The following is a 27,740-nucleotide window of genomic DNA, read 5'->3' as shown; positions in this document are numbered from 1 at the left end:
CACCAAAGTAGAGTTAAAGGGTTATTTCACCCAAAAATGAAATTGATGTCATTTATGAATCAATCACCATATCATGAATCGATACGCTGATTCATAACTGTTTGAATCTTTATTTGAGGATGGAAAACAAACAAGGAAGAGAAGACAATGCTGAATAAAGTCGTTGTTTTTGTTATTTTTGGGCTAAAATGTATTTTCGATGCTTCAAGAGATTCTAATTAACTCACTGATGTCACATGTGGACTACTTTGACTACTTTGATGATGATGTTTGATGATGCATACACTTGCGTACGCTGTTGGACTAAATATAAAATAGCTTAAACTGTGTTCCGAAGATGAACGGAGGTCTTACGGGTGGGGAACGACATTAGGGTGAGTCATTAATGACATCAATGTCTTTTTTGGGTGAACTAACCTTTTAATATTATTTCACAACCTTCATTATACACTTCGAAAAATTACTGAGGTCAAGACTTTAGTGGTGGGTACGGCCCTGCCTGCCAGCTGTGTTGGGTAAAGGAAGCTCAAAGTAACGGTTCTGTGCTGCGCTCTGTTACAGGCGTTTGAAGAACAGTAAGGCAGCCACTGAGGGTCCTCGATACCTGTTCCGAGGCAGAATCAACACTGAGGTCATGGAAGTGGAGAATGTGGATGATGGAACAGGTGTGTGTTATTCTGTTAAATAACTCTTCCCAATTCCGTCACCACCAATATATCATTGCATCACCAATACATATAGTTTAAGGAAATAATTCACCTTAAAATAAAAACCATTCATTATTTACTTGTCTTTCCGAACTAAAAAAAAAATAACTATGATACTATAATCGTTCTAATTATTATGAATTAGGTTCTTTTGTATAAAATTATAATATTATAATATAAAAATTATAAAAAATTATATTTATAATAATAATTATAAAAATGTATTTAATTAAAATTGTTGTTTAATTTTTTTGTGCACTTCAGGTCGGACCACTTTAATTGAATTAACCATATAATTCGAGAATTGTGTCATATTCATATTCAAAACATCAACACTAACAACCATTATAATAATTAGTATTATTTGATATATATATAAAATAATTACTTTATTTATTTCCGTAGAACACAAAAGAAGGGTTTTCCTGTCCGAAGCTGCACTATGCAACTCTTTCATCCGCTAGAGGGTGCTTATTCAAAACAAGGCGAAAAAAAAGGCATTTGATGATGGCAGGTTTGAGCGCAGAATCTTGGGACATGTGGTCTTCACCTCACAGCTGGTGGAAAAGAATCGGGATAGGACTCGGTCAGAATTCATGTTCATGGATGTGATTATTAACGTTACTATAGTATGAAGCCGAGCAGGACCGAATTTTCAGGACCGAGGGAGCTGAGCAAGGCCGCTGGAGCGATTGTTATGGAAAACATGGCTCGCTCGTGGTGGGACTTTTATTATGACGGGACACAGTCGCAGGGGCGCCATTTCCACTTTTCTGGTCATGAGTAAGAGGTAACGCAGCTCTGTTTATCATATTAGATGCATTTAAGTGTATTTAAAATGATGTTATGACGTTTCTCGGTGCGTTCGCTCAGCGGCTCCTCTGACACTAGTTGCACACTGCTAAGAGTAAAGCGTTTCTGTCAAATAAAACCGGAAAATTAGGGTAAAGTAGATATGACGCAATTGACAGGTGACTCCCTCAGATGTCCCGGCTCCTTGGTTAAAATAGCAATTTTCTCATATTCTACATATAGTGGGAAACATTTTGGATATTGTAAGAACTCAAATGAACAAAATATATAACACTGGCCTGGTGGTTTTCAGATATTTTACTGCAAAAATACTACATAGTGCACCTTTAACCCATCCTTCAGAAACAACTTTTTCACAACTCCATCATTGTACTGCCCCTCGTTGGTGATGCAGTCATGCGTAAACATTTTACCGACATTCTTTGGCGCATTACCTTAAAATTTTTTATTTATCCACGGTCTTTAATGGCTCGGATGCTGGGAGTCAATGGACTTGTATGATCGTTGGTACATCTAACAACAGAACATTCGTAATGTCTTTGGGGCAGACTTTGTGATACTCTAGCTAGCTGATACAGCGAGTAAACAGAAATGCCGTCTCTGTGCTCTATGCTAAAAGGGCAGATCATCAACATTCATGGGCTCGGTTTCCGTACTCTTACGTAGGAGTAGGGGGAAATCTGGAACAGCACGTTTTGAGAGATTTATAATGATTGATGAGGATTATAAAAAAAAAGTATAATGTGGATTTTTACCATTATAGGCGGGTTGTTAACACACTGTGGACACACATCTGTGTTCACCTTATAAAAGTGGATTTTGGAAATCCTTTATGGAAATCCATCTTTTAAAACAACTGAATAATCTTTGCATCCTCATGGGGATACTAATAAACCATATAGCTTTAACTTCTACAGATATGCTTTTTCAAAGTGTGTGGGGTAAGCGTTTAACTACTTTAACAGCTAAAGGTTAGAAAAATGGCATTTTCTGGGCAGGATGACAGGCAATTGGAGCCCGGTGACTGGATGAACTCTTGAGTAGAGTGTGTCTTGGCGAAGGAGAAGCCCTGATTATCAGTTATATTTGTAGAAGCAATCATTTGCTCCCTGGCGGACCTAATATCTGGCTGCTCTGGAGATGGATGGGTTTCAGTCCACGGAATATAAACAAAGCCAACACCGCTGCATTTGCTTGTGGGTGTTTTCCCATTCTCCCCAATGGCTCCGTGTAAAATCCAGACATATACTATTATCCGCCTGTAATGAAAGCTGTTAGGCTGATGGAGACTTCATGTGCATGGCTGTAAAAGTGCACTCTAAGTCATAGAGTGTTTCTCTTTGATTTAGGTTTTGAATTGTTTAAATTCAATATAAAATAACAGTCAGGTTTATTTCAAGCATTATATTATGAATTTAAAAAAATTCATGTGCTAATGAAGTGGTTTTAAATGGATGGGACTTCAAATGAAAGTTAAAAGCAATTTGAAAATTCATTCAGTTGAATCAAAGGAAGATGCTGCCTGTGGGGGTGTTAAACCACCAGTGGTCGTACAGATGGATGCCTGTAATTTGTCCAGTTCCTGTGCAGAACTGAGAGGCGTAATCATTGCAACACACAAACTATTCATAGGGGAAGGAAACATCGGCACGTATTGACTGATTATGGTGTGAAAGAACGGCCCATTTCTAATGCATGAGAATAGAAACTGATGAATACATCTCACCTTATTTTTGTTTTTTTTGGGTTTTTTGCTGAGGTGTTTATTCGCATATGTTATACTTGTTATATATAAGAGTTATACTCTGTCAGACCTTGCTTGTAGGGCTGTCATGATTAGTGTATAATCATCATCCAAATAAGGGAATTTTAAGCATACAGAAAACAATGCCATGACAAGCACTTTGTGATGCAGCAGTGTGCTTGTGCATTTTCAACTGAACTCACTTGTGATTGAATTAAAATTGTAATGTGTAGTACTTCATGCTTAGCATAACTTCACATATTGTGCATTAATAGCAGCTAATAATTTTTCAAATTATTCAAATAAAAGACCACTTTAATCATGCATATAATTGGAGAATTGTGATATTTATATTCAAAACAACAACACTAACAACCATAATAATAATTATATACACATAGTTATATACATACAAAAAAAAAAAAAAAAAAAAAAAAATATATATATATATATATATATATATATACACACAGACACACGCACGCACGCACACACACACACACACACACACCGATCAGGCATAACATTATGACCACCGTCCTAATGTTATGTTGGTCCCCCTTTTGCTGCCAAAACAGTCCTGACCCGTTGAGGCAAAGACTCCACTAGACCCCTGAAGGTGTACTGTGGTATCTGGCACCAAGATGTTAGCAGCAGATCCTTTAATTCCTGTAAGTTGCGAGGTGGGGCCTCCATGGATCGGACTTGTTTGTTCAGCACATCCCACAGATGCGCGATTGGATTGAGATCTGGGGAATTTGGAGGCCAAGTCAACACCTCAAACTCATTGTGTTCCCCAAACCATTCCTGAACCATTTTTGCTTTGTGGCAGGGCACATTATCCTGCTGAAAGAGGTCACACCCACTAGGGAATACCGTTTCGATGAGAAGGTGTACATGGTCTGCAACAATGTTTAGGTAGGTGGCACATATCAAAGTAACAGCCACAAGGATGGCAGGACTCAAGGTTTCCCAGCAGAACATTGCACAAAGCATCACACTGTCTCCGCCAGCTTGCCTTCATCCCATAGTGCATTCTGGTGCCATGTGTTCCCCAGGTAAGCAACGCACACGCACCCGGCCATCCACGTGATGTAAAAGAAAAAGTGATTCATGAGACCAGGCCACCTTCTTCCATTGCTCCGTGCTCCAGTTCTGATGCTCTGTTGGTGCTTGGAGACAAGGGTCAGCATGGGCACCCTGACTGGTCTGTGGCTCTGCAGCCCCATACACAACAAACTGCAATGCACTGTGTATTTTGACACATTTCTATCATTATCATTATAATAAATTATATTGCTTTAATAATTGCTTTATTTATAATTAATCATCAACACAAAATGAATGATCATTACAACGCAACTGGCTTGCAAAAGCATAGAGCTACATTTTGAAGAATGTAGAGAAAAACTTATCCCAAAACAATGCATGAAAATGATCAAGAAACCACCACAAAGTATTGTTTGAAAGTTGAAAAAAAAAAAAGTTCTAAAGGATTTTGTTCCTCTGAGACATTGATGCAATCAGTGCTTCAAGATGGGTTTTAATTCCTGCCTGTTCTTCAGGACTGTTCAAATAGCATGTCGATTTCTTCACGGCCTTGTAATTAGAGCAATTGATTTCGTCGTCTGCCTGTGATCCATTTCATTCATGGGCTGTTTTGTTTGTTGCCTGTTTCATGTGGGAATGTTTCATTTGCTCTGAACTTTACTGCTCTCATGGGCTACTCACACTGCTTTGTTTATGGCCAAGAACATCTATGTTGTCATCTGGGCCGCTTTGATAGATAGCCTGGCATACAAATGTGGAGGGAACGCAAGAATGCGAAACGGAGAACATCGCTGGTTGTGCCACATGTAGACAAATGAGCCACAAAGACAAAAGGAAAATATGTTTTGGAAAATCCAAGGAAGTGGCCTGAGAGGGCTATAAAAGGCGTCTCTGACAGGCAGACATTGATTACTTGTCGGTGTTTTTCCTCAGCGGATTACCACAGCAGCGGGAACATCGTGAACAACGGCTGGAAGATCCACAACACAGCGAAGAACAAGTGGTTCGTCTGCATGGCGAAGACGCCGGAGGAGAAGCAGGAATGGTTAGAGGCCATTTTAAAAGAGAGAGAAAGGCGAAAAAGTGAGTAGTGATGTGATTATACCTGCAAAGGCACAAACACATTACATTAGGAGTGTACTATGAGTTAACAATTCAGTCTTAATTTAAGATTTAATCATCATATTTTGCTGTGCAGTATAACAATGTATTTTTATATTATACTATATATTTAGTACTGTCTGTCAATTCAAAAATAACTAATTAGGAGCTGTTTCTGTAATTAATTGTGGATAATCATGATTAAAAACATTGGCGTTTTTAATATTTTTATATTCTAATAATTGCATAGTTACTGTCCAAATTTTTGTGGAAACAACTTAAAGACAGTATACTTTAAATATTTGTTTAATGGCATCTTTTCACGAATGAAGGCCAGTATCACTGATAATAATATGGCTACTGATGTCTCTATGAAATAGATTTTTTTTAAACATTAATGATAGACATTCAATATTACAGTATAATTGAAAGCCATCAATTTCAACATGTATTAGGCTTTAATAAAAAACCTTTTAATTTAAGTGAACTTAAAACAATCTTCACATAAACCCATTTTAATAAATGCCATATTTACCTGTGGCCTATATTATATTATATTATCTTATCTTATCTTATCTTATCTTATCTTATCTTATCTTATCTTATCTTATCTTATCTTATCTTATCTTATCTTATCTTATCTTATATTATATTATATTATATTATATTATATTATATTATATTATATTAATTATATTATATTATATTATATTATATTATATTTTATTATATTATATTATATTATATTATATTATATTATATTATATTATATTATATTATATTATATTATATTATGTTATATTATGTTATATTATATTAATTATATTATATTAATTATATTATATTATATTATTGTCAAATGTCTAGTTTGTCTGTTGTGTTTTCCCCCTGTGTTTCCTGGTTTTGTTTTAGCCACATGTTCCTTTGTTTCAGTTTTCCCGCCTCAGTTCAGTCCCCTCGGCTGTTGAGTAATTTCAGCTGTGTCTAGTCATCTGTGCCACCTGTTCCCCTCGTTTGTCTAGTGATCAGTGTGTGTATTTAGTTCCCTCGTGTTCAGTCCTTCCTTGTCCGGCCTCGGTTATACGAGCCGTTATCCCCACGTGGTGTTAATGGTTCTTGTAAAGACCAAGTTTATTGTGAATAAAACTCCTGAGTGTTTTGGAAGTCTTGGTATCCTCATCCTTTGTACATCAACACCGTAACTATTATATTATATTTATTATATCATATTATTATAATTTTTTTTTTTTAAATATAAACAAATTAATGGAAATATATTGACAAATAGTTGTGTCAGGAAGGGCATCCAACGTAAAATCTTTGCCAAATTCATAATGCGACTCATGAATATGACTTCTATAATGGATCGGTTGGGTCACGGGTTAACAACGACTGCCGTCAGTGCCGTTGACCTACAGGGCACTGGTGGAAATTGGGCTACTGTTGATCAAAGAAGGAGAGGAGCTAAGTTTGTTAGAGGAGGAAGGTGTGTCCGTAGGCAGAGACAGAAGAGGAAAGGCAGGAGTTTAGGATTGAAAGTATGGACTTTGAATTTTGGTATGATGACAGGTAAAGGCAGAGAGCTGGTAGATATGATGCAAAGGAGGAAAGCTGACATTCTGTGTGTCCAGGAGATCAGGTGGAAATGGAGCAAGGCTAGAAGCATAGGAGCCGGGTTTAAACTGTTTTTAAAATGGTGTGGACAGGAAGAAAAATGGAGTTGAAGTGATCCTGAAGGAGGAGTTTGTGAAGAATGTTCTGGAGGTAAAGAGAGTGTCAGATAGGTTGATGAGTCTGAAGCTGGATATTGAAGGTATGATGTTGAATGTTGTTAGTGCCTATATGCTCCACAAGTAGGTTGTAAGCAAGACAAGAAAGACAGATTCTAGAGCGAGTTGGAGGAAGTGATGCAGACTGTTCCCAGAGGTGAGAGGGTAGTGATAGGGGCAGATTTGAATGGACATGTTGGGGAAGGGAATAGTGGGGACGAGAAAGTGATGGGAAGGTTTGGTCTTCAGGAAAGGAACCCAGAAGGACAGAGGTTGGTAGACTTTGCTAAAAGTATGGAGATGGCTGTGGTGAACACATACTTTCAGAAGAGGCAGGAACACAGGGTGACATATAAGAGTGGTGGCAGGAGCACACAAGTGGACTATATCTTATGCAGACGCTGTAATCTGATGGAAATTAGCGATTGTAAAGTAGTGGTAGGTGAGAGTGTAGCTGGACAGCATAGGATGGTGGTGTGTAAGATGGCTCTGGTGGTGAGGAAGATGAAGAGAGTAAAGGCAGAGCAGAAGACAAAGTAGTGGAAGTTGGAAAAGGAAGAGTGCTGTGTGGTTTTCAGGAAAGAGTTGAGACAAGCTTTAGGTGGTCAAGAAGGGCTTCCAGATGACTGGACTACTACAGCCAAAGTGATCAGGGAGACGGGTAGAAAGGTGCTAGGTTTGTCATCTGGAAGGAGGAAAGAAGACAAGGAGACTTGGTGGTGGAATGAGGAAGTCAGAGGAAGAGGTTAGCTAGGAAGAAGTGGGACAGTGAGAGGACGGAGGAAATTACACAGGAATATAGGGTGATGCAGTGTGAGGTTAAGAGAGGTGGCAAAGGCCAAACAGAAAGCTTATGAGGACATGTATGCAATGTTAGATAGTAAGGAAGGTGAGAGGGATGTGTATCGGTTGGCGAGGCAGAGGGATAGAGATGGAAAGGATGTGCAGCAGGTTAGAGTGATAAAAAATAGAGATGAAAATGTTTCAACAGGTGACAGGAGGGTGAGGGAAAGATGGAAGGAGTACTTTGAGGAACTGATGAATGAGGAAAATGACAGGGAGAGAAGAGTTGTAGATGCAAATATTGTTGACCAGGAAGTAGAAAGTATTAGCAAGGGGGAAGTTAAGAGAGCTTTGAAGAGGATGAAGAGAGGAAAGGCAGTTGGTCCTGATGACATACCAATGGAGGTATGGAAGAGTCTAGGAAAGATGGCAGTAGAGTTTTTAACTAGGTTGTTCAACAAGGTCTTAAAGAGTAAGATGATGCCTGAGGAATGGAGAAGTGTTTTGGTGCCGATGTTTAAGAACAAGGGAGATGTGCAGAGTTGTGGAAACTACAGAGGTATTAAGCTGATGAGCCATACAATGAAGTTGTGGGAAAGAGTAGTGGAAGCAAGGTTAAGGAGAGAAGTGGACATTTGTGAGCAGCAGTTTGGTTTCATGCCAAGAAAGAGCACTACAGATGCATTATTTGCTTTGAGAATGTTAATGGAGAAGTACAAAGAGGGTCAGAAAGAGCTGCATTGTGTCTTTGTAGATTTAGAGAAAGCATATGACAGAGTGCCAAGAGAGGAGCTGTGGTATTGTATGACGAGGTCTGGAGTGGCGGAGAAGTATGTTAGAGTGGGACAGGATATGTATGAGAGCAGTAGGACAGTGGTGAGGTGTGCCGTAGGTGAGAGAGAGGACTTTACAGTGAAGGTGGGACTGCATCAAGGATCTGCTCTGAGCCCCTTCTTGTTTGCGGTGGTGATGGACAGGCTGTCAGATGAGGTCAGACAGGAATCTCCATGGACTATGATGATTGCGGATGACATTGTGATCTGTAGTGAGAGCAGGGAGCAGGTGGAGGAAAGTCTAGAGAGGTGGAGGTTTGCTCTGGAGAGAAGAGGAATGAAGGTTAGCCGCAGCAAGACATAATGCAAGTGTGTGAATGAGAGGGAACCAAGTGGAACAGTAAGGTTACAGAGAGAAGAGGTAAAGAAGGTGCAGGATTTTAAGTATTTAGGGTCAACAGTCCAGAGCAATGGGGAGTGTGGAAAAGAGGTGAAGAAGCATGTGCAGGCAGGTTGGAATGGGTGGAGAAAAGTGTCAGGTCTGTTGTGTGATAAAAGTGTACCAGCAAGAACGAAAGGAAAGGTGTACAGGGCAGTCAGTGAGACCAGCGATGTTGTATGGTTTGGAGACAGTTGAACTGAGGAAAAGACAGGAGGAAGAGCTAGAGGTAGCAGAGCTGAAGATGTTGAGGTTCTCTTTGGGAGTGACGAGGATGGATAGGATCAGGAATGAGTACATCAGAGGGACAGCACATGTGAGATGTTTTCGAGACAGAAAGGCCAGGTTGAGATGGTTTGGACATGTTCCGAGGAGGGAGAGTGAATATATTGGTAAAAGGATGCTGAGGTTAGAGCTGCCAGACAGGAGGTCAAGAGGAAGACCAAAGAGGAGGTTTATGGATGTAGTGAAGGAGGACATGAAGGTAGTCGGACTGAGAGAAGAGGATACAGAGGACTAGATGGAGGCAGATGATTCGCTGTGGCGACCCCTGAAGGGAACAGCCGAAAGAAAAAGAAGATTCTTTAATACCGATACCTTAATCATTTTTTTAATTTCAAAGGATAAAATAAGTAAATATATACATTTAACATAAAATTGTTTTATAGGCTTTAAAAATGTATGTGCCTTAATTAATCTAATTAATTGCAATTTAATCAAATTTGGCTGAGAAATCATCCCCAAAAGATACTTTAAAATCATTATTGTTAAATGAGAATAGCATCAAATATATTACAAAATGCTGCTTTAGAAATACATATTATATTTGATTATATTTTGATTCAAAACTTGGTTTCATTCAGAAATTAAACATTGTGTGTTTCAAAAAAAATGATGTCTAAAATTATGCTTTTATGTCTAAAATAATTCAGTATTAACTTCTTATTAATTGGATTGTATTAAAAAAATCAATATCACATTAATGCTTGTGCTATTTGTGACAAAAACAGCACTTGTGTAATATTGCGCTTGTTACTCGTGTGCTATTGCTTTACCATATAATATTAATTTAAGACAAAAACTCATACAGGGGCATTTTTGCTCTGATATCTTGAATCTTAGGGACACTCTAACGGCATTCTATAGCTACATCACGCAGTGAGTTTTTGCCCTGCATCATGTTTTATACATACACTGCATACACCATGAACAATCTGTGAAATTCTGGGTTCAGAAAGTGAAATCTTTCTCTTATTTGCTTTTCCAGCATTGAGACTGGGCATGGAGCAGGACACCTGGGTGATGATATCTGAGAAAGGCGAGAAGCTTTATAACCTCTTGAGTAAACAAGGCCACCTCATCAAAGACCGCAAGCGCAAACTCACCACCTTCCCAAAGTGCTTTCTTGGAAGGTAGGTCAGCGAGAGCCTTCTTCCTGGGCTCTGTCTGTGCAGATAATGGCTGTGAGACACTCCAGGAGAGATTACAATAGGGGTCATGACCTGTAGTATCACGGGAGAGCGAGTGACACGCTGAGAACAAGAGTGTGTTGCGGTAGGAGTGACTGTACTGACGGGAGCACATAACCTTTCATTTTGAACACTTTCAGTCACTCACACATAAATAACAGAGCAGTGCAGATAATGGAACTACAGATGGACAGCATTCGGTTGAACAGATCTCAGTATATTGTACATGATGAAGGGATCTCAAATAACACAAACACAGAAATCAACATTTTCTGTGGTTTTAAAGCCCCACTTGGCTACTTTTGCTCTCGGGGTCCCCCTACAGTTTGGAAAAAATAATGTCCTCAACTACTGTCGTAAGCTCTGTAATCCTACAACAGGGGATGCCATCGCGCGTGCATTTGTTGACATGACAGCCCTGATAGCCCTGAACTAGTGATGCGTGGCTCGTCTCATAACCCGCGGACCCCGTATGTCTATTTAATGGTCGCGGGTGCGCTGCGGGTTGTAAAAATATATACAGTGGTGCGGGGCGGACCAAATAACTTCATAAAAGCGGCCCGCGGGTCGGTGCAGCACTAACAGTTCCCCTGAACACTGCAAGAGGATTTCGAGTTCTTCTGGCGTCGCGTGTGAAATGTCTTCATCCCAGGTAACGTTACAGTCAGTGGCTTATGCTTCAGCATGTCATATGAATATAATTTCATGGGTTTTATTTTTTTCAAACGCCAAATAATCACGATGCTCACGTTTACAAGCCAGCGTCATTATAGTAGTCTATTGGTTACCGTTTTACAGAATCTATATGATACTTCAGTTCAATGTTTGAGTGGTAGCTCACCGTAACAAGCATGACAGCATCGGTCGGGCACGCCTCCTTCAGCTCACGCCGACGAGCAAACGCTGGTCACATGTTGATTCTCGTCCTGCCTTTAATCCCATCACTTTTTCGTTTCCTCTTATTGCTTTCCTCCAACAAAACCTTTTCTTTCTTATGTGTCTGTGCTGCTTCGGACATGACTATATTATCCGACGAACAAAGTTGGGCTCGCACGTCTGAATGTAAGGAAGTGTGGGTGTTGGTGGAAGTGACGTATATGCCGTAAAGCAGTCGAATTTTGTAGTTCTTTTTGTTCTCGGGTTACTACCCGAAACCTGAAGTTTAAAAGTACGATTAAAAACGATACAGACCCCATCAGGCTATGGCAGACGTGTCATTCAACCTATTGTAAGTCGATTTATCATCACAAGAGTCTTAAAAAATATATTATGAAGGTTGAAAAGTTACCTAGTGCTGTTTTAAGTCTGCCCTTTCCTGTAGAGTCCATCTGTCTCTTGTTTTTCTTCTTTGTTTTTCTTGAATATCTTGACTATGTGTTGAAGTAATCTGATCCCTTTTTTTGACTGTGACTTCTTTTAAGAACAGTTTTTATACATGCTTCTTATTAAGCAGTGTATAGTAAATCTGGTCTGTTTTTGAATGGTACTCAGAGTTCCCTGTTTGTGTACAGTTTTTCTCAGTCGCTTTGGTACATTTTTCACATCACTATTTACATTTGCTCAATAGTTAATGAAGTTCTCAAAACAATTAGTAAAAACTGCAAAACCTAGATGATAGCTTGCAAAAGCATGTCTCTTGCTCAAAATGTATAGCTCATTTCTCAAATGCAAGTATTCATGTCAATGAAAGTGTCATTAGGTATGTTTAGATGCATGTTCTAAAGCTGATTATGCATTATAACCTGACAATGAACATGGTCATGTAAGCGCAGTAACCCATTTTCTTTTATCGGAGTAAGGTCATAAACTGGTCTGAACACGTAGTTTTTTGCCTCTTACCCCGATTTTGCGCTGCATGTAAACGGATTAACCTGCTTTATGTCGGCTTATTGAAGTGCGCATGTGTGATAGGTGACAAACACGCAAACTTCGAGCAGATTTAAACGCATCCAGACAGAGCGAGCTAGCGTTTTGCATGAAATAAGTACGTATCACAAACGCAGACTCTTTTAAGACCCAGAAAACTGTAAAGATGTGTTCTCATCTCTTGCAGAAGTAGAAGAGATTCAGTCAAAATGCTGCATCTGTAACTGCATGAGAGAATAATATGAGCCGTAGATCTCCCGCTGACACGGTACACGCTTTATTTAATATTGAACAACTGACGGAACTTTTGGAATACTCACGGACATTATTATTTTTGACGTCACTACAAGGAAATAAACCCGGTTTATTAACAAAATCATGTAAATGCGGTTCACTTGCATTGTCAGTTTACTGGTTTGCATGTAAACGGGGAAAAGTGGTTATTTCAATAAGCTGAAATTTTTGAGTTATCAGCTTACTAGTTTGCATGTAAACGCACCCAGTGTCATCAAGATGAAAAGTCCTGACACCATTGTTTATGAACAAGATAGTCAAAAGGCTTTGTCATGTTTTCATTATGACAGTTTACTCTGTAAATGTTTTCCAACACAAAAAAGTCAGATCTCGGTGACTACCTGAAAATGCTCAAGACAGCATTATATACTTTTTGCACAGCCATTTGAAAAATGCAGTAAAGTTACACATTAGTGTATTTAGTGAGGTAACTGAGTACAAGGCACTGGATATGTATATTTCACATTACTGTATATGCTCTTTGCAATTCTAATTTGTTCACAGCATTGTGCAAAAGAAAAAATACACCCTTATTCAGAGGTGGAAAGTAACGAATTACATTTACTCACGTTACTGTAATTGAGTAGCTTTTCTGTGTACTTCTACTTTTTTAAGTAGTTTTAAAAATCTGTAATTTTACTTTTACTTAAGTACATTTTGATTAAAGTATTGTACTTCGCTACATTTTAAACCACATCCGTTACTGAGTAAAATGAATCATTAATGCATTATGCAAAGAGGGGAGGAAAAAAAACGCGATCCGGAAATGACTAATATTGAATAGAGGGCGCGGTGCGCGGGAGAGAACATGCGCGCAAATATCAGATGGAGACGAACAAGACAGACGTCAGTGACGCAGACCCAGGTGAAAGCAAAACGCCGTTGTGAACCCCTGGCTAGTATGGAAATACTTTGGATATAGAAAAAAATAATGTGGTGTTGTCCTGGAGGATATCAAATGTGAACAAAATGTGGATGCAAATGAAGAAACACATAGAACATGTTCGGGAACACATCCCTCTGTGCAAATAAAAGTATGTTTATAACTTAGGCCGATTGATTTCTGTGACGCAGAGGGAATCCCGGAATCCAGTCATGAACCTTAACTTTACATTATAAAGTAGAATTGGCGTAATACACGCAAACTGGTGGATGAACGAAAAACTCAAATGTAGAGCTGTAGGCCTTAGAAATAAATCAAATAGCGACATGGTCTGTGAACATTAAAGCCCCACTTGGCTACTTTTGCTCTCGGGGTCCCCCTACAGTTTGGAAAAAATAATGTCCTCAACTACTGTCGTAAGAGCGGTCATCCTACAACAGGGGATGCCATCGCGCGTGCATTTGTTGACATGACAACCCTGATAGCCCTGAACTAGTGATGCGTGGGTCGTCTCATAACCCGCGGACCCCGTATGTCTATTTAATGGTCGCGGGTGCGCGGCGGGTTGTAAAAATATATACAGTGGTGCGGTGCGGGCCAAATAACTTCATAAAAGCATCCCGCGGGTCGGTGCAGCACTAACAGTTCCCCTGAACACTGCAAGAGGATTTCGAGTTCTTCTGGCGTCGCGTGTGAAATGTCTTCACCCCAGGTAACGTTACAGTCAGTGGCATATGTTTCAGATGTCATATGAATATAATTTCATGGGTTTCATTTTTTTCAAACGCCAAATAATCACGATGCTCACGTTTACAAGCCAGCGTCATTATAGTAGTCTATTGGTTACCGTTTTACAGAATCTATATGATACTTCAGTTCAATGTTTGAGTGGTAGCTCACCGTAACAAGCAGGACAGCATCGGTCGGGCACGCCTCCTTCAGCTCACGCCGACGAGCAAACGCTGGTCACATTTTGATCCTTGTCCTGCCTTTAATCCCATCATTTTTTCATTTCCTCTTATTGCTTTCCTCCAACAAAACCTTTTCTTTCTTATTTGTCTGTGCTGCTTCGGACATGACTATATTATCCGACGAACAAAGTTGGGCTCGCACGTCCGAATGTAAGGAAGTGTGTGTGTTGGTGGAAGTGACGTATTGCCGTAAAGCAGTCAAATTTTGTAGTTCTTTTCTTTTTCTCGGGTTACTACCCGAAACCCGAAGTTTAAAAGTACGATTAAAAACGATACAGACCCCATCAGGCTATGGCAGACGTGTCATTCAACCTATTGTAAGTCGATTTATCATCACAAGAGTCTTAAAAAATATATTATGAAGGTTGAAAAGTTACCTAGTGCTGCTTTAAAGCACAAAACATTGCTATATGAATATATGATCTGCTGTTCTCTCTCTGTGAATGAGCTGCTCCGTCGACTACATATTGACTCTATTATTCTTTTAAAAAAATTACGAATTAATGATAAAAATAAGTTGTTAATCTAATTCATAATAATTTATTGAATTTAGTTTATTAGACATGTTTTATTGAAATTTTAATAAACAAAATAAACAAATGGTTTTAAGTTTGTTATAATAAAGCATTTGTTCAAACAAATTTAAAAAAAGACCAATCTTCTTCATTCATTTAACATCATTTTAACTAGTGATAATAACCATCATTTAATAATAGGTACAGTAAATGTTTAATTGATGTTTTCTGAGATAGTTGTCATATCGTGAAAATCTCATCCTATCACACAACCCTACAGGGAAGAGTCCCCCACCCCCACTGTTAAAAAGTAACTAAGTAACTTTTACTCTGATTACATTTTAAATGAGCTACTTTTTACTTTTACTTGAGTAAATTTTTAGACCAGTAATTTTACTTGTACTTAAGTAAAATTTCATTGAAGTAACAGTACTTTTACTTGAGTAGAATATTTTGTTACTCTTTCCACCTCTGCCCTTATTTACAACAAACATAAACTCCCTTTGGGTAGAGCTGCACACAACTGTAAACAATATTGCAGTACATATTGGAACTGAACATACAACATACATAGAACTAATGCTTCACACACCCCTTCTCATCAGTGAAAGTTGAGATTTACCTGAGAGAAATTTTTCAATTTAGGTGACATTTTCAGAAAAAAGAAAAAAAAGATGTACAAAAATGTGTACAATTTGCTTGACAGATTTGGACAACTAGTTCAACATTTGTGTATGTAATGACTCAAGCAATGAAATGAGGACTATTAGTTTTATATGGACTGATTATTCAGCATTCCCAAATATAGTTAATTTTGACTGACATTACATAAGCAAATGATAATGTTATAAAACAGCAGAGAGTTGTATGAAAGCAATTGATGGACATCCCAAAGCATTTGCAATTTGTTGGAAGGAATGAGAAACTGCTACTATGATGTGCACAAATGACTAAATGTTGTGGAGTTTGAACTAACTGTTGTGCAAATGTAAATAGTGATGTGAGAAATGCACCAAAGCGACTGAGAAAAACTGTAAACGGTAAACCACAGGCAGTGTTGCCACGTTCAAAATTTTCCTGTGGAATTGGGTTACTTTAACACTGTTGCCGCGGGCTGTCATGTCCGCAGGTTGAAGCGACCCCAATTATGTGATATTTAGCCCCAGGAATGCGAATTTTAGATGGGAACCCTGCCATATATTTTTACTCCCCCCAGTAATTGGGTGGGGTTTGTTGTAAAAACCTGGCAACCCTGACCACAGGGGTAACTACTTGCAGACCTGCAGACTTTTTTTGGCATTATGCATTGATTTGAGATAAATTATTTAGAATTAATTAAAATGGTCACAAGTTAAAGGGAACTGAGATTATTACAGCTTTACAGTGTTGTTGCCAGCTGAAATCCTAATCACATTAATCATATTATCTAATAAACAGACATGCAAGAAAATCTGGGGCCACAAACTATGTAAGGGCCAGACTATAAGACACAATGTATGTGTTGAATGAGACTGTGGAACTCTGCCACACTTCCAAATGGTCAGATGGAGTTAACTGCCTAAAAACCTGATTAGGCTAGTTGCTCATGATGTTACCATCGAGATTGTAAATACTTAAGGTACAAATACTTAAGGTACACTCTCAGAAGTACTGTGACAAAATTGTACCTTTAGGGGTACAAAAGCTTGTCACTGGGGCAGTACCCTGAACAGGACACCTTTGTACCTTTTTTACAACTAAAAGGTTCATAGTAGTACCTCAAGGTACATTTTTGTACTCTAGTCTAAGGTACTAATATGCACCTTTTAAGGGTAAATAAAGGTACAAATCTTGTTCTTATTATTTTCATTGTAGAATACAGTTATGCTGCTTAATATTTTTGTGGAAACTGAAACATTTTACCCCAGTATTCTATTACTTGCCCCAAACGTTTACACATTAGTGTATATTAGCAATCTAATTCCCCTTACCCTGGGTTAATGTTTTTTTTTAAGCCCTAGGTTAAAATCACTTTTTAACCCACTTTTTTATAGTAACAGTTTTTTTGTGCAATTTTTCACACTTGTAGTTTTGGTTACACTTTATATTAAGGTGTCCTTGTTCCAGTCTAATTAAACATTTAAGTACTTAGTAATAGTAATAAACCATGTGTATTTACTATAGGGTTAAGATTAGGTTTGAATGGTTAGTTGCATGTAATTATGCATCATTTAATCATTTATAGTTAATAATATAGTAACTACATGTAACGTGTAACAAGGACACTGTAAGAGAAAGTGTTACCACAATTATTTTAAAAACACTGTTGACAGTGGATGGGACTGAGCACCACAACACAACACACTTTTAGCCAATCAGCAGTAGGGGGCATGTTCATTAATAATGGGGGAGGAAAGAGAGTGAGCAAGAGAGAAATTTGATGAAAGACTGTAGAAGGAGAGATGGCTGAGAGACATTACAAAAGAAAAAAGTTCAGGAATATCACTGGAAATAGAAGGGTTATGATCTGGCAAGAGATTTAGGATAAAAAAGGACACAGAGGTTGAGTTGTTTTATTTCAAACATGAATAACATTGGATTTGCTATGTTTTACAGAACCAAGATATGCCTTTTTAACATTATTTTGCTTCACTTCAGTAGAGATAAATCCACTCTTGCATTGTGTGTTTGTACATTTTGGGGGCAGAGCAATGAAGGGAGGGGTGTGTTTTTTGGGTTGATTTCAAATATCAACTGTTTCTCAGAAATCACCAGTGGTGGAAAGAGTACTGAACAAGCATACAAGTAGATCATCAAGTAGAAGTACTGTTACTTGTCAAAAAATGTAGTTCTATTAGAATAAAAGTACCTTTCCTAAAGTAAAAAGTAGCCCTTTTAAAAGTACTCAAGATTAGTGAGTAGTGAGTATTATGCTATGAATTCCACTTTTTACCCTGGTAATTAAAATGTAGCTTACTCTTTTATGGATGATTCACAGTAAGAACAAAAAAGGCTGAGATCACCAACAGTATTTCAATATTTCTTTGACTATTTATTTTTATATTTACTAGCACTAAAAATACAGCCAGCAGCCAATAATCTGGTAACATTTATGACAACCATTTTGTAGAGGTTTTCTTGCGGTTAATTAAAAAAGGTTGTACATTAACAATTCTACGTATATTCTATTTATTTTTAAGCCCCATTCATTGTACTGTTTTAATTTCAATGGATATTTTCTCTGTAAAAAGAATACACTTAAGAAATCAGAATCGTGTAACTCACTATTTTCCCCACTGATTATTTTTGCTTGCAATTATAAAAAAATCTGATTTAAATATAAATCTGATGTTTTATTAAAGTAATTTGCTATATACATAGACTACAATTTTAAATCGCCACGTAAGTATACATTACATTAAAATATGCACTTGAATAAACTGACAGAAAGCAGGTTTGATTTAACGGAAGTCAAACGCGTGCCGCATGGACACACAGGACTGATTATTCGTCTTAGCCAATCACGTTGACAGGAAAATAAATAAACATAATGTATCGATGGCAGGTTTAGGGAAAATAGCTTAGTAAAAGTACCGATACAGCACTTAAAATTTACTCAAGTAAAAGTAAAAGTACACTCTAAAAAATGCTGGGTTAAAAACAACCCAAGTTGGGTTGAAAGTGCACTAACCCAACAATTGGGTTGTTTAAACCCAGTGGTTGAGTTGTTTTAACCCAGCAATTAGGTTGTCTTAAGCAACATTTAACTCAACCGCTGGGTTAAAACAACTCAACCATATGGTTAAAACAACCCAATTGTTGGGTTAGTGCATTTTCAACCCAACTTGGGTTGTTTTTAACCCAGCATTTTTTAGAGTGTACACTGTTTTTAAACTACTTAAAAAAGTACAATTCCTGAGAAAAACTACTCAATTACAGTAACGAAAGTATTTGTAATTCATTACTTTACACCACAGGAAATCACTTTTACGTACTTTTACGTACTGAGTAATATTAATTAACCACATGTTTACTTACAGTAGGGTTATGGTTTGGGTTTAAGATTAGTTGCTTGTAATTATGCATAATTTATAGTTATTACTATAGTAACATGCATCATGTGTAACAAGGACACTGGTAATACTTGTATATTATACTGTATGTTTTACAAAGTAGACAGTTTGGCCCCCTTTTAAAGCCTGAGTTTTAAAACCATGGACCGCTTTTGCATTGTTAACCTGTAATTGCAGTGCAGAGGTATGCAGTGTGAAACGATGCGGTGCTAGAATGTAACAGCAAGTTATTTAACATCAACCAACCAATCGTAAACTGCCTCAGTGCTTGCCTCATTAAATATTTATGCTGTGTATTTAATTTTTAGCATTTTAAGGAAACAGTAGCAAAGCTCAGACTTAAATCAGAGCAGATATTTCAGCAAATAAGTATTATTTGCATAAATATGCAAATAAGAATGTAAACCCAGAGTTTCTGTATAAAACAATGAAGTCTAACTACCCAGGATTACGGACTAAACCATGGAAACACAAAACAAGATAACCCAGGATTATGTTAACCTAAGGTTTAGAATACTTGCACTTTTAAGTGTTTTTTAACAACTTAGAGGGTAACCACAAAGTAGTTTCATACACAAGTTATCGTCGTTTCAGTAAGTTTGATCTGATAGAAATTTTGACGCCTACCTTTGAAGTTGTTAGTGTGAACATCTGCAGTCTGCGTTATGCTGCAGCACCCAGACCAGCAACTATAAAGGCGATTGTTCCAAGATGTGTTGGATTTTTCCTGCTCTGATCTCTTTTGTTTTAAGTGTGGTTGGGAAATCCTCAGGCTGAACTCAGATTAAGTGAGCTTGCCTGGCTATCCAGAAGTCTCTGCAGCTGGCATTCATAATTTAAACCCTCTGAGATGTCAATACGACAACCTCACCGTACGCTAAAATAAGACACTCAAGTCAAAACTCTACAACACTCAACCACAAGCAAGACTCTCACTCTTTCGAATGCCATTCTTGGTTGGGATTTGTCAGTTCAAAAGGAAAAACCTCCTCAAAGAACCACGACTCTTTCTTGTGGCCAGATTATATTGTTATAATATGCATTTAGGGGCACAACTTGTTTCCCCTAGAGTTTTCAGACAACACAGACAGAGAGGTCTGAAGCGGGAATGGATTCATTAAGGATAAAGAGATCACAGACTGCAGATAATGTTCAGGAGTGGGTGGTTTGTGCATCTCAGAAAGCCAGATGGACTGAAGAAACATATGACAGCAGAACCTGTGAAAATATATCTCTGTCTGGGTGAGCGTCCTGAAACGCTGCGGTGATCGGGCCACCGGTTTGTGTTACTAATTTAATGTGTGAATCGCAGCCAGCAGTATTTTTGATCAATCTCATCCCTGTTTGCTTCATATCTCTCGATGTCGCCACTAATTAATATAATTTCAATCTCCTCTGCTTTCATATAGTTCTACCCAAAAGACTCAGGAGGCGAGAATAACATTTGAATAAGATTTAATTACAGTTGTTTACAATGAGTATCATATATGAAATGATACAGTTCTTTGGCGTAGGCCACTTCCATAGTCCGAATCCAGAGGGTACGGATGCTTGCAGTTCCTGCCTGAAGATGAAGGCAGGAGCGGAGCATACCCCCGATGTTTGGACAGGGACAGACCTGGTGGTGGTGGGGAGGATGGGGGTGAACGTAGTAATGGGTGGGAACAAAACTTACTACAGATGACAAAGAATGATTGGCTAGATAGATAATTAATGAATGACATAGGAGTCTTCTAGGTAGAACTACGCAAGAGCTTCCATTTCTCCCTTTGCAATAAGCATCTGTCTTTTTGCTATATGGGCTAAATTTGAGTTGTAAATTTGCAGCAAATATTAGCTTTTAAATAACAATCAATTATTAAAACACGTGCTTTATCACTGTATTAATTTAAACCCTATTTTTTTTAGAACAAGCTACTCAAAACAATGTTTGTAGTTTTTGTTTAGTCTCAGGACTAGCATAAGATGCGTTTCATTTACCTTTATGCATTTGGCAGATGCTTTTATTCAAAGCGACTTACAATGCATTCATAATATACTGTATGTGTTGGATGCATTATTTATCATGGCTATATTGATTATTGGCTGATATTGGGGATTTATATTACTACAGTATTAGTACATAGTGGATATTTATCATTTGATCTTTATTATTTAAATATGAACTCTCATTTCCACATTTATTATAAAAAAAATGGTGCTTGTCAGAGCTATAAATTCATATCCGTATTATGCGCATACTATGTATGTAATATAATTATTTTTTATATTTGTAATAAACAAGAATACTCTATTTGAGATCACACACAAACCCTCTTGTGTTTACCCAGCTAATCATTAAAAATGGGTTGTAACTGCCTCAGCTCTAACCAAAATCGGCAGCTTTCATGGACTATTCAACCATAATCCCATAAATCCCACTTTTATTATAATGAGGATTAATGTTTCTCATTAAAATATTTACCTCCTCAGCTTTAGCACATATGTAATTTTTAATGACGATTAATCACACCCTTTTGTGCGATTAATCACATACTTATCGTGAAAATAAGCATATATAATTTATCTTGTTTAATATGCTCATTTTGTCAGATGAACGGGTGATGCTCACAAAACTATTTTCTGCAAGGGTCCCCCCCCCCCAAAAATAAAGGATACTTGGAGGCTCTAAAAGGACACAAAATAACCAATATCCATATAAGAGTCCATATAATTAATAAAATGATGCACCCATGAAAAAAAATATTACAGAACAAAACTTTTGAGAATTCAGCGGTATGTGTAGAGTATAACAACAAACAACTTGTTTAGAGCTTTTTAGAGCTTTACATTTTAGACGTGTCAAGATGCGATACTGTGCAGAACCACTAAAAACTAAAGCAAACGCCAGAAAAAAAACATTCGGAATGTGTCTGGAAACAATGTACTGAATGTACCTAAATGTGTCTATGCATGCAATGTGTGGTCAGTCCGTCGAGAGCGCACATTGTTTGTTTGCGCATCAGTAATAACGGAATCATGTGGGCTTTACTGTACATTCCACAATTGTCTTTACCTTGATTACAATCCGCATCCATCAAAACTTCACTAGCGGGATGCTGTTTTGCTTTATCCAGCTGTTGGGATAAGCTGTTGGGATGTTTTGACGTAACACTCAGTCTGTATTTCACACAGCGTAATGTGTTAGGGTTCGTGCTCTTTAGAAAGAGACAGAATGACAGAATAATACAGAGCTAAACAGAGAATGTGACAGAGCACGAGTTTTAAAGCTAAACAGACACTGATGCATCCCACTCCCTCCACCGGCATGTCGTCCCACAGTGTATCCTGGAGCCATCACTTCCCTAAGTAAAAGTTACACATGTATGCAGCCGTCCACGTGATATATATATAAATAAAAAATAGGACCCATCGGACCAGGCGACATTCTTTGACTGCTCCAAGGTTCAGTTCCGATGCACACATGCCCATTGTAGGTGTTTTTGATGGAAGACTAGGCTCATCATAGGCACTCTGATCGGTCTGTGGCTACTCAGCTCCATACGCAGCAGTCTTATTGTAATACATTTTCTCCCATAACCATCAATAAAAATGTTTGTGACGTGTCACTGTAAACCTTCTGTTGGCTCGGACCAGACTGTATAGCCTTCCCTTCATTGCCCGTGTGCATCGATGAGCCTTAGGCACCCCACACCTTGTCACTGGTTTGTGGTTTGTCCCTCCTCTGACCACTGTTGGTAAATTCTCAACACTGCTGATCGGGGGAAAGCCACGAACCTTGCCATTTCAGAGATACTCTGTCCCAGTTTCCTTACCATAGCAATTTGTCCCTTTTCAAAGTCGCTCAGATCTTTATTCTTGTGTATTTCTCCTGCAGCCAACACATTGATTATGCGAACTGATTAACATCTGCACAGACTATAATATACTACCTTGAGAGGAGATGATTAAATATATTCGCTACACCTGTGACTGCTCATAAAGTTTTGGCTGATCAGTGGAAAATGTATTTTTAGTTTTTTGATCAAATATTATTAACCAGCAATTTAGGCCCAATCCCGTACCCCTTAGCCCTTCCCTTTTCTCTTCTCCTTTGTTTTGCGCGTTCACGTAAAGGGGTAGGGGTGTCTCGAATTTTTTTTGACTGAAGGGATAGGGGTAAGGGGAAGGGCCAGATAGCCTTTCAAACAAAGTTTATTGCCCAAACTATTAGCGAAGGGTTATGATACATTTTCCTGCATACACAGACTACCGCACTACTAGAATGTGTGTAGTGATGTTGCCACTCAGGATCAATCACTTATGTGTTGCCTGGATCCATGCCAGTTTCTCCATAGACAACCATTTGAGTAATGTGAACTAATACGTAATAAATAAAAAATTACAGTTTGGAAAAAATAATAACGCAGTCAATATTTATATCACGTATTTCCTGTAAACTCTTGCGTCTCCAATGCAACAACTGACTTGTTTGTATTACATTGCAAAGAGCTCCGTTATCGCAGCACAACAGTAAAAAACTAAACCAGCCGGCTCGGACCAGCACAGAGTGGAATGGTTAACAAACAAGGAGAACAGTTTGGCTCTTTAGAAAAGCAGCTTCACCAGTCTTGTATGTTCTGTATCGTCTTAGGAAACTCAATAGCTCATAATTTTTTGAACTGAAAATGAGAACTATATTCAAAATCCAAATATAGTGCAAAACAACTTTGGAAGGTAGTAGTTTGTTATATGTTCTCCTGCCTGATTTCTGTTAGATATAGCCTACACACTTCACTGCTGTTCATACTCATTAAATGTTACAGAACACTAATAAAAGAAACGGAGTATGATGACATGTAATGGTGTAGTAGTGGTGTCCCATTTCTTAGGGGAATATGTTCACCCCTACGCCTTGCCACTCTGTTTCAAAGGGGAAGGGGAAGGCATAGAGGTAGGGGTAGGCGAAGAGGTATAAAATTGAATTGGGATTGGGCCATAGTGTATTCAGTCATATGACCTTAGTAGCAACATCATTGTAGCAAGTTCGATATAGTGAGGAAGGAAGAGGACACGGGGGTCGGCAGGACTGTTGATGCTCTTTATTTTCTCAATAACTCAAATCACAACGTGCACGCTTCAGCGTGTGTTTATCTCTGTATATGCTCAGTTTCGCTTCCGGGTCACGCACTTCCGGGTTCCGGATATCTCAGGGGATCGCATCAACAGTCCGACTCTCTCTCTCCCTGGTCTCCGGTTCCGCTGGTGTTTTATCCTGTCTCTGCGCTCATTACTAGAACAAGAGACAGGTGTTATTAATCTGCGTCCAACCCACTCACTTACCGCTCGTCCCGCGGCCCTCTCTCCCGCTGCAGACCTCGCTGAACCACGCCCCCCTTGCCACATACCCCCACCGCCCGACTCAGGCCGGGGAGCCGTCCGGCCTGCAGCCCCCCCCCCCCCCCCCCCCATTTCTGGAGAGGAAATCGGCCACAGCCATCTGAGCACCCGGCCTGTGGACCACCTTGAACTTAAACGGCTGGAGAGCCAGATACCAACGGGTGATCCGCACGTTGGTATCCTTCATGCGGTGGAGCCATTGGAGAGGAGCGTGGTCCGAACAGAGAGTGAACTCCCGCCCCAGGAGGTAATAGCGGAGGGTGAGAACGGCCCATCTGATAGCCAAACACTCCTTTTCTATGGTGCTGTACTTAGCTTCCCTCTTGGAGAGCTTACGGCTAATGTACAGCACCGGCCGCTCTCCCCCCTCCACCTCCTGGGCCAGGACTGCGCCCAGCCCCCTGTCCGACGCGTCAGTCTGCAACAAGAAAGGGAGAGAAAAGTCAGGGGAGTGTAACAGCGGCCCGCCACATAGAGCAGCCTTTACTTGGGTAAAAGCCTGTTGACACGGCTCCGTCCACTGGACCGTATCTGGTAGCCCCTTTCTATTAAGATCAGTCAAAGGGCTGGTGAGGTCCGAATAATTTGGTATAAACCGTCTATAATATCCCGCCAGCCCCAAGAACTGTCTTACCTCCTTTTTGGTCTTGGGCCTCGGACAGGTTGCAATTGCGGCAGTCTTATCAATTTGGGGACGCACCTGTCCATGACCCAAGTGGAAGCCCAGATACCTTACTTCCACCCGCCCAATCGCACACTTCTTCGGATTGGCCGTGAGCCCCGCTCTCCTCAGCGACCTCAGGACCGCCCTCACATGCTGCATATGCCGCTGCCAATCGTGACTATAAATCACTATGTCATCTAGGTACGCAGCAGCATATGCAGCATGGGGACGCAAAATCCTATCCATGAGCCGCTGGAAGGTTGCGGGCGCCCCGAACAAGCCGAAAGGAAGCGTGACAAATTGGTGTAATCCAAACGGCGTGGTGAAAGCTGTTTTTTCTTTGGACAATGGAGACAAGGGGATCTGCCAATAGCCCTTTGTTAAGTCCAGTGTCGAATAAAATCGAGCCGTGCCTAACCGATCAAGCAGTTCGTCAACCCGTGGCATTGGATACGCGTCGAACTTCGACACAGCGTTCACCTTGCGGTAGTCCACACAGAACCTGACCGAGCCGTCTGTTTTGGGGACCAAAACTATCGGGCTCGCCCAGTCACTGTTGGACTCCTCGATTACTCCCATGTCGAGCATTGCGCCTAATTCGTCCTGAACTACTTTTTTCTTGTGTTCAGGCAAGCGATACGGCCGGCTGCGAACTACCACGCCCGGCTCGGTCTCGATATGGTGCTGAATCAAGTCGGTACGTCCCGGTAGGGGCGAGAACACGTCAGCGAACTCCGCCTGCAATTTCGATAAATCAGCGAGTTGTAACGGTGAGAGGTGATCTCCCCCCGGGGCCAACGCGACTGATTGCGCTTTAATGCTCGCCTCTGGCCCGAGATCATCCTCTCCCCCGATCACCGTTGCCAACAACACCGATTCCACCTCATTCCATTTTTTAAGCAGATTGAGGTGGTATATTTGACGTGCCCCGTTCCTATCGGATCGTATCACTTCATAATCGAGCTCTCCTATCTGCCGTGCGACCTCAAACGGCCCCTGCCACTTTGACATTAATTTTGAGCTCGACGTTGGGAGTAGAACGAGCACTTTCTCTCCCGGTGTGAATTTGCGTAGTTTAGTACCCCTGTTATATGACCGGCTCTGGCGGTCCTGGGCTTGCAACAAATTCTCCCTAGATAGCCGCCCCAATGTGTGGAGTTTTGTTCGCAAGTCCATGACGTACTGAATTTCGTTTTTGGCCAACGAAGGCCCCTCCTCCCAAGTTTCTCGTAGGACGTCCAGCACCCCCCGTGGCTGTCGCCCGTAGAGAAGCTCGAAGGGGGAAAACCCCGTGGAGGCTTGCGGGACCTCGCGCACAGCAAATAAGAGGGGTTCTAACCACCGATCCCAATTTTTGGCGTCTTCCTGTACGAATTTACGGATCATGGATTTAAGAGTGCGATTAAATCGTTCGACCAAGCCGTCTGTTTGTGGGTGATAGACGCTGGTTCGAATGGATTTAATGCCCAATAATCCGTACAATTCGCTTAACGTGCGTGACATAAACGCCGTGCCTTGATCAGTGAGGATTTCTTTCGGAATCCCCACCCGGGAGATCAAACGAAACAGTGCGTCCGCAACACTCTTCGCCGAGATGTTGCGGAGAGCCACTGCTTCCGGATATCGTGTTGCGTAGTCCACGATAACTATCGCAAAACGATGTCCGCGTGCGGATCGCTCTAATGGCCCGATGAGGTCCATCGCAATTCTCTCGAAGGGGACCTGCATTAATGGTAGGGGGCGCAATGGCGCTTTTGGGGCGGCCAGTGGGTTCACCAACTGACATTCAGGACAAGACGCGCACCACCTGCGCACATTGTCATGAATGCCTGGCCAAAAAAATCGGGTCATTAAACGATTCAGCGTGGCTGCCTGTCCCAGGTGGCCCGCCATCGGGTTAGAGTGAGCCGCCTGGAAAAGCATTTCCCGGCGGCTCTTTGGTACTAACAACTGGGTTGTATCCACTTTTGTCTGAGCGTCTTGGGTCACTCGATACAACCTATCCTTAATTATGGCAAAATAAGGATACGTGACGGGCAATGCGGGTTGGAGGGACTGACCGTCGATAGTGCGGACCTGTTGGAAAGCATGTTTTAGAGTCTCATCTTGGGACTGCTCCAGAGGGAAGTCATCGCGGTCCGAGAGAATCAGTCTCTCAACCCCACTCGGTTCCCCTGAAGCTGTTCCCAAGGGTCCCGTATCAGTCTCGCCAACCTGCACTCGCACCGCCCCGTTCCCAGCCTTGTTTCCCCAAGCGGCATCCGCGCATAACGACCCCAATAACGCCGAAAAGGCGGGCCAATTCGTCCCCAGAATTAGCGGATGCCGGAGGTGGGGACTAACCGCCACCTCAACATTATGCTTTTTCCCCCTAAACTGTATCGTGACTGGGATAACCGGATATTCCACCACATCCCCGTGCACACACCGCACCTTAACCATGCGGCTTGTATCCAATGCCCCAGGCT

General features: G+C 40.2%; 1 protein-coding gene across 1 annotated transcript in view; it reads left to right on the top strand.

The window, feature by feature from the left end:
* The window catches only part of prex2 (phosphatidylinositol-3,4,5-trisphosphate-dependent Rac exchange factor 2), a 207,234-nt gene that overhangs the window by 48,466 nt on the left and 131,028 nt on the right, over positions 1–27,740 (top strand). The window contains exons 8-10 of the mRNA XM_067434938.1: positions 562–665; positions 5,248–5,397; positions 10,447–10,591. Coding sequence (XP_067291039.1) covers positions 562–665; positions 5,248–5,397; positions 10,447–10,591 — 399 coding nt within the window. The remainder of the gene's footprint in view (positions 1–561; positions 666–5,247; positions 5,398–10,446; positions 10,592–27,740) is intronic.

This window comes from Pseudorasbora parva, chromosome 24 (assembly GCF_024679245.1).
Source record: "Pseudorasbora parva isolate DD20220531a chromosome 24, ASM2467924v1, whole genome shotgun sequence".
Lineage (NCBI taxonomy): Eukaryota > Metazoa > Chordata > Actinopteri > Cypriniformes > Gobionidae > Pseudorasbora > Pseudorasbora parva.
This window is presented reverse-complemented; position numbering and strand designations above follow the sequence as displayed.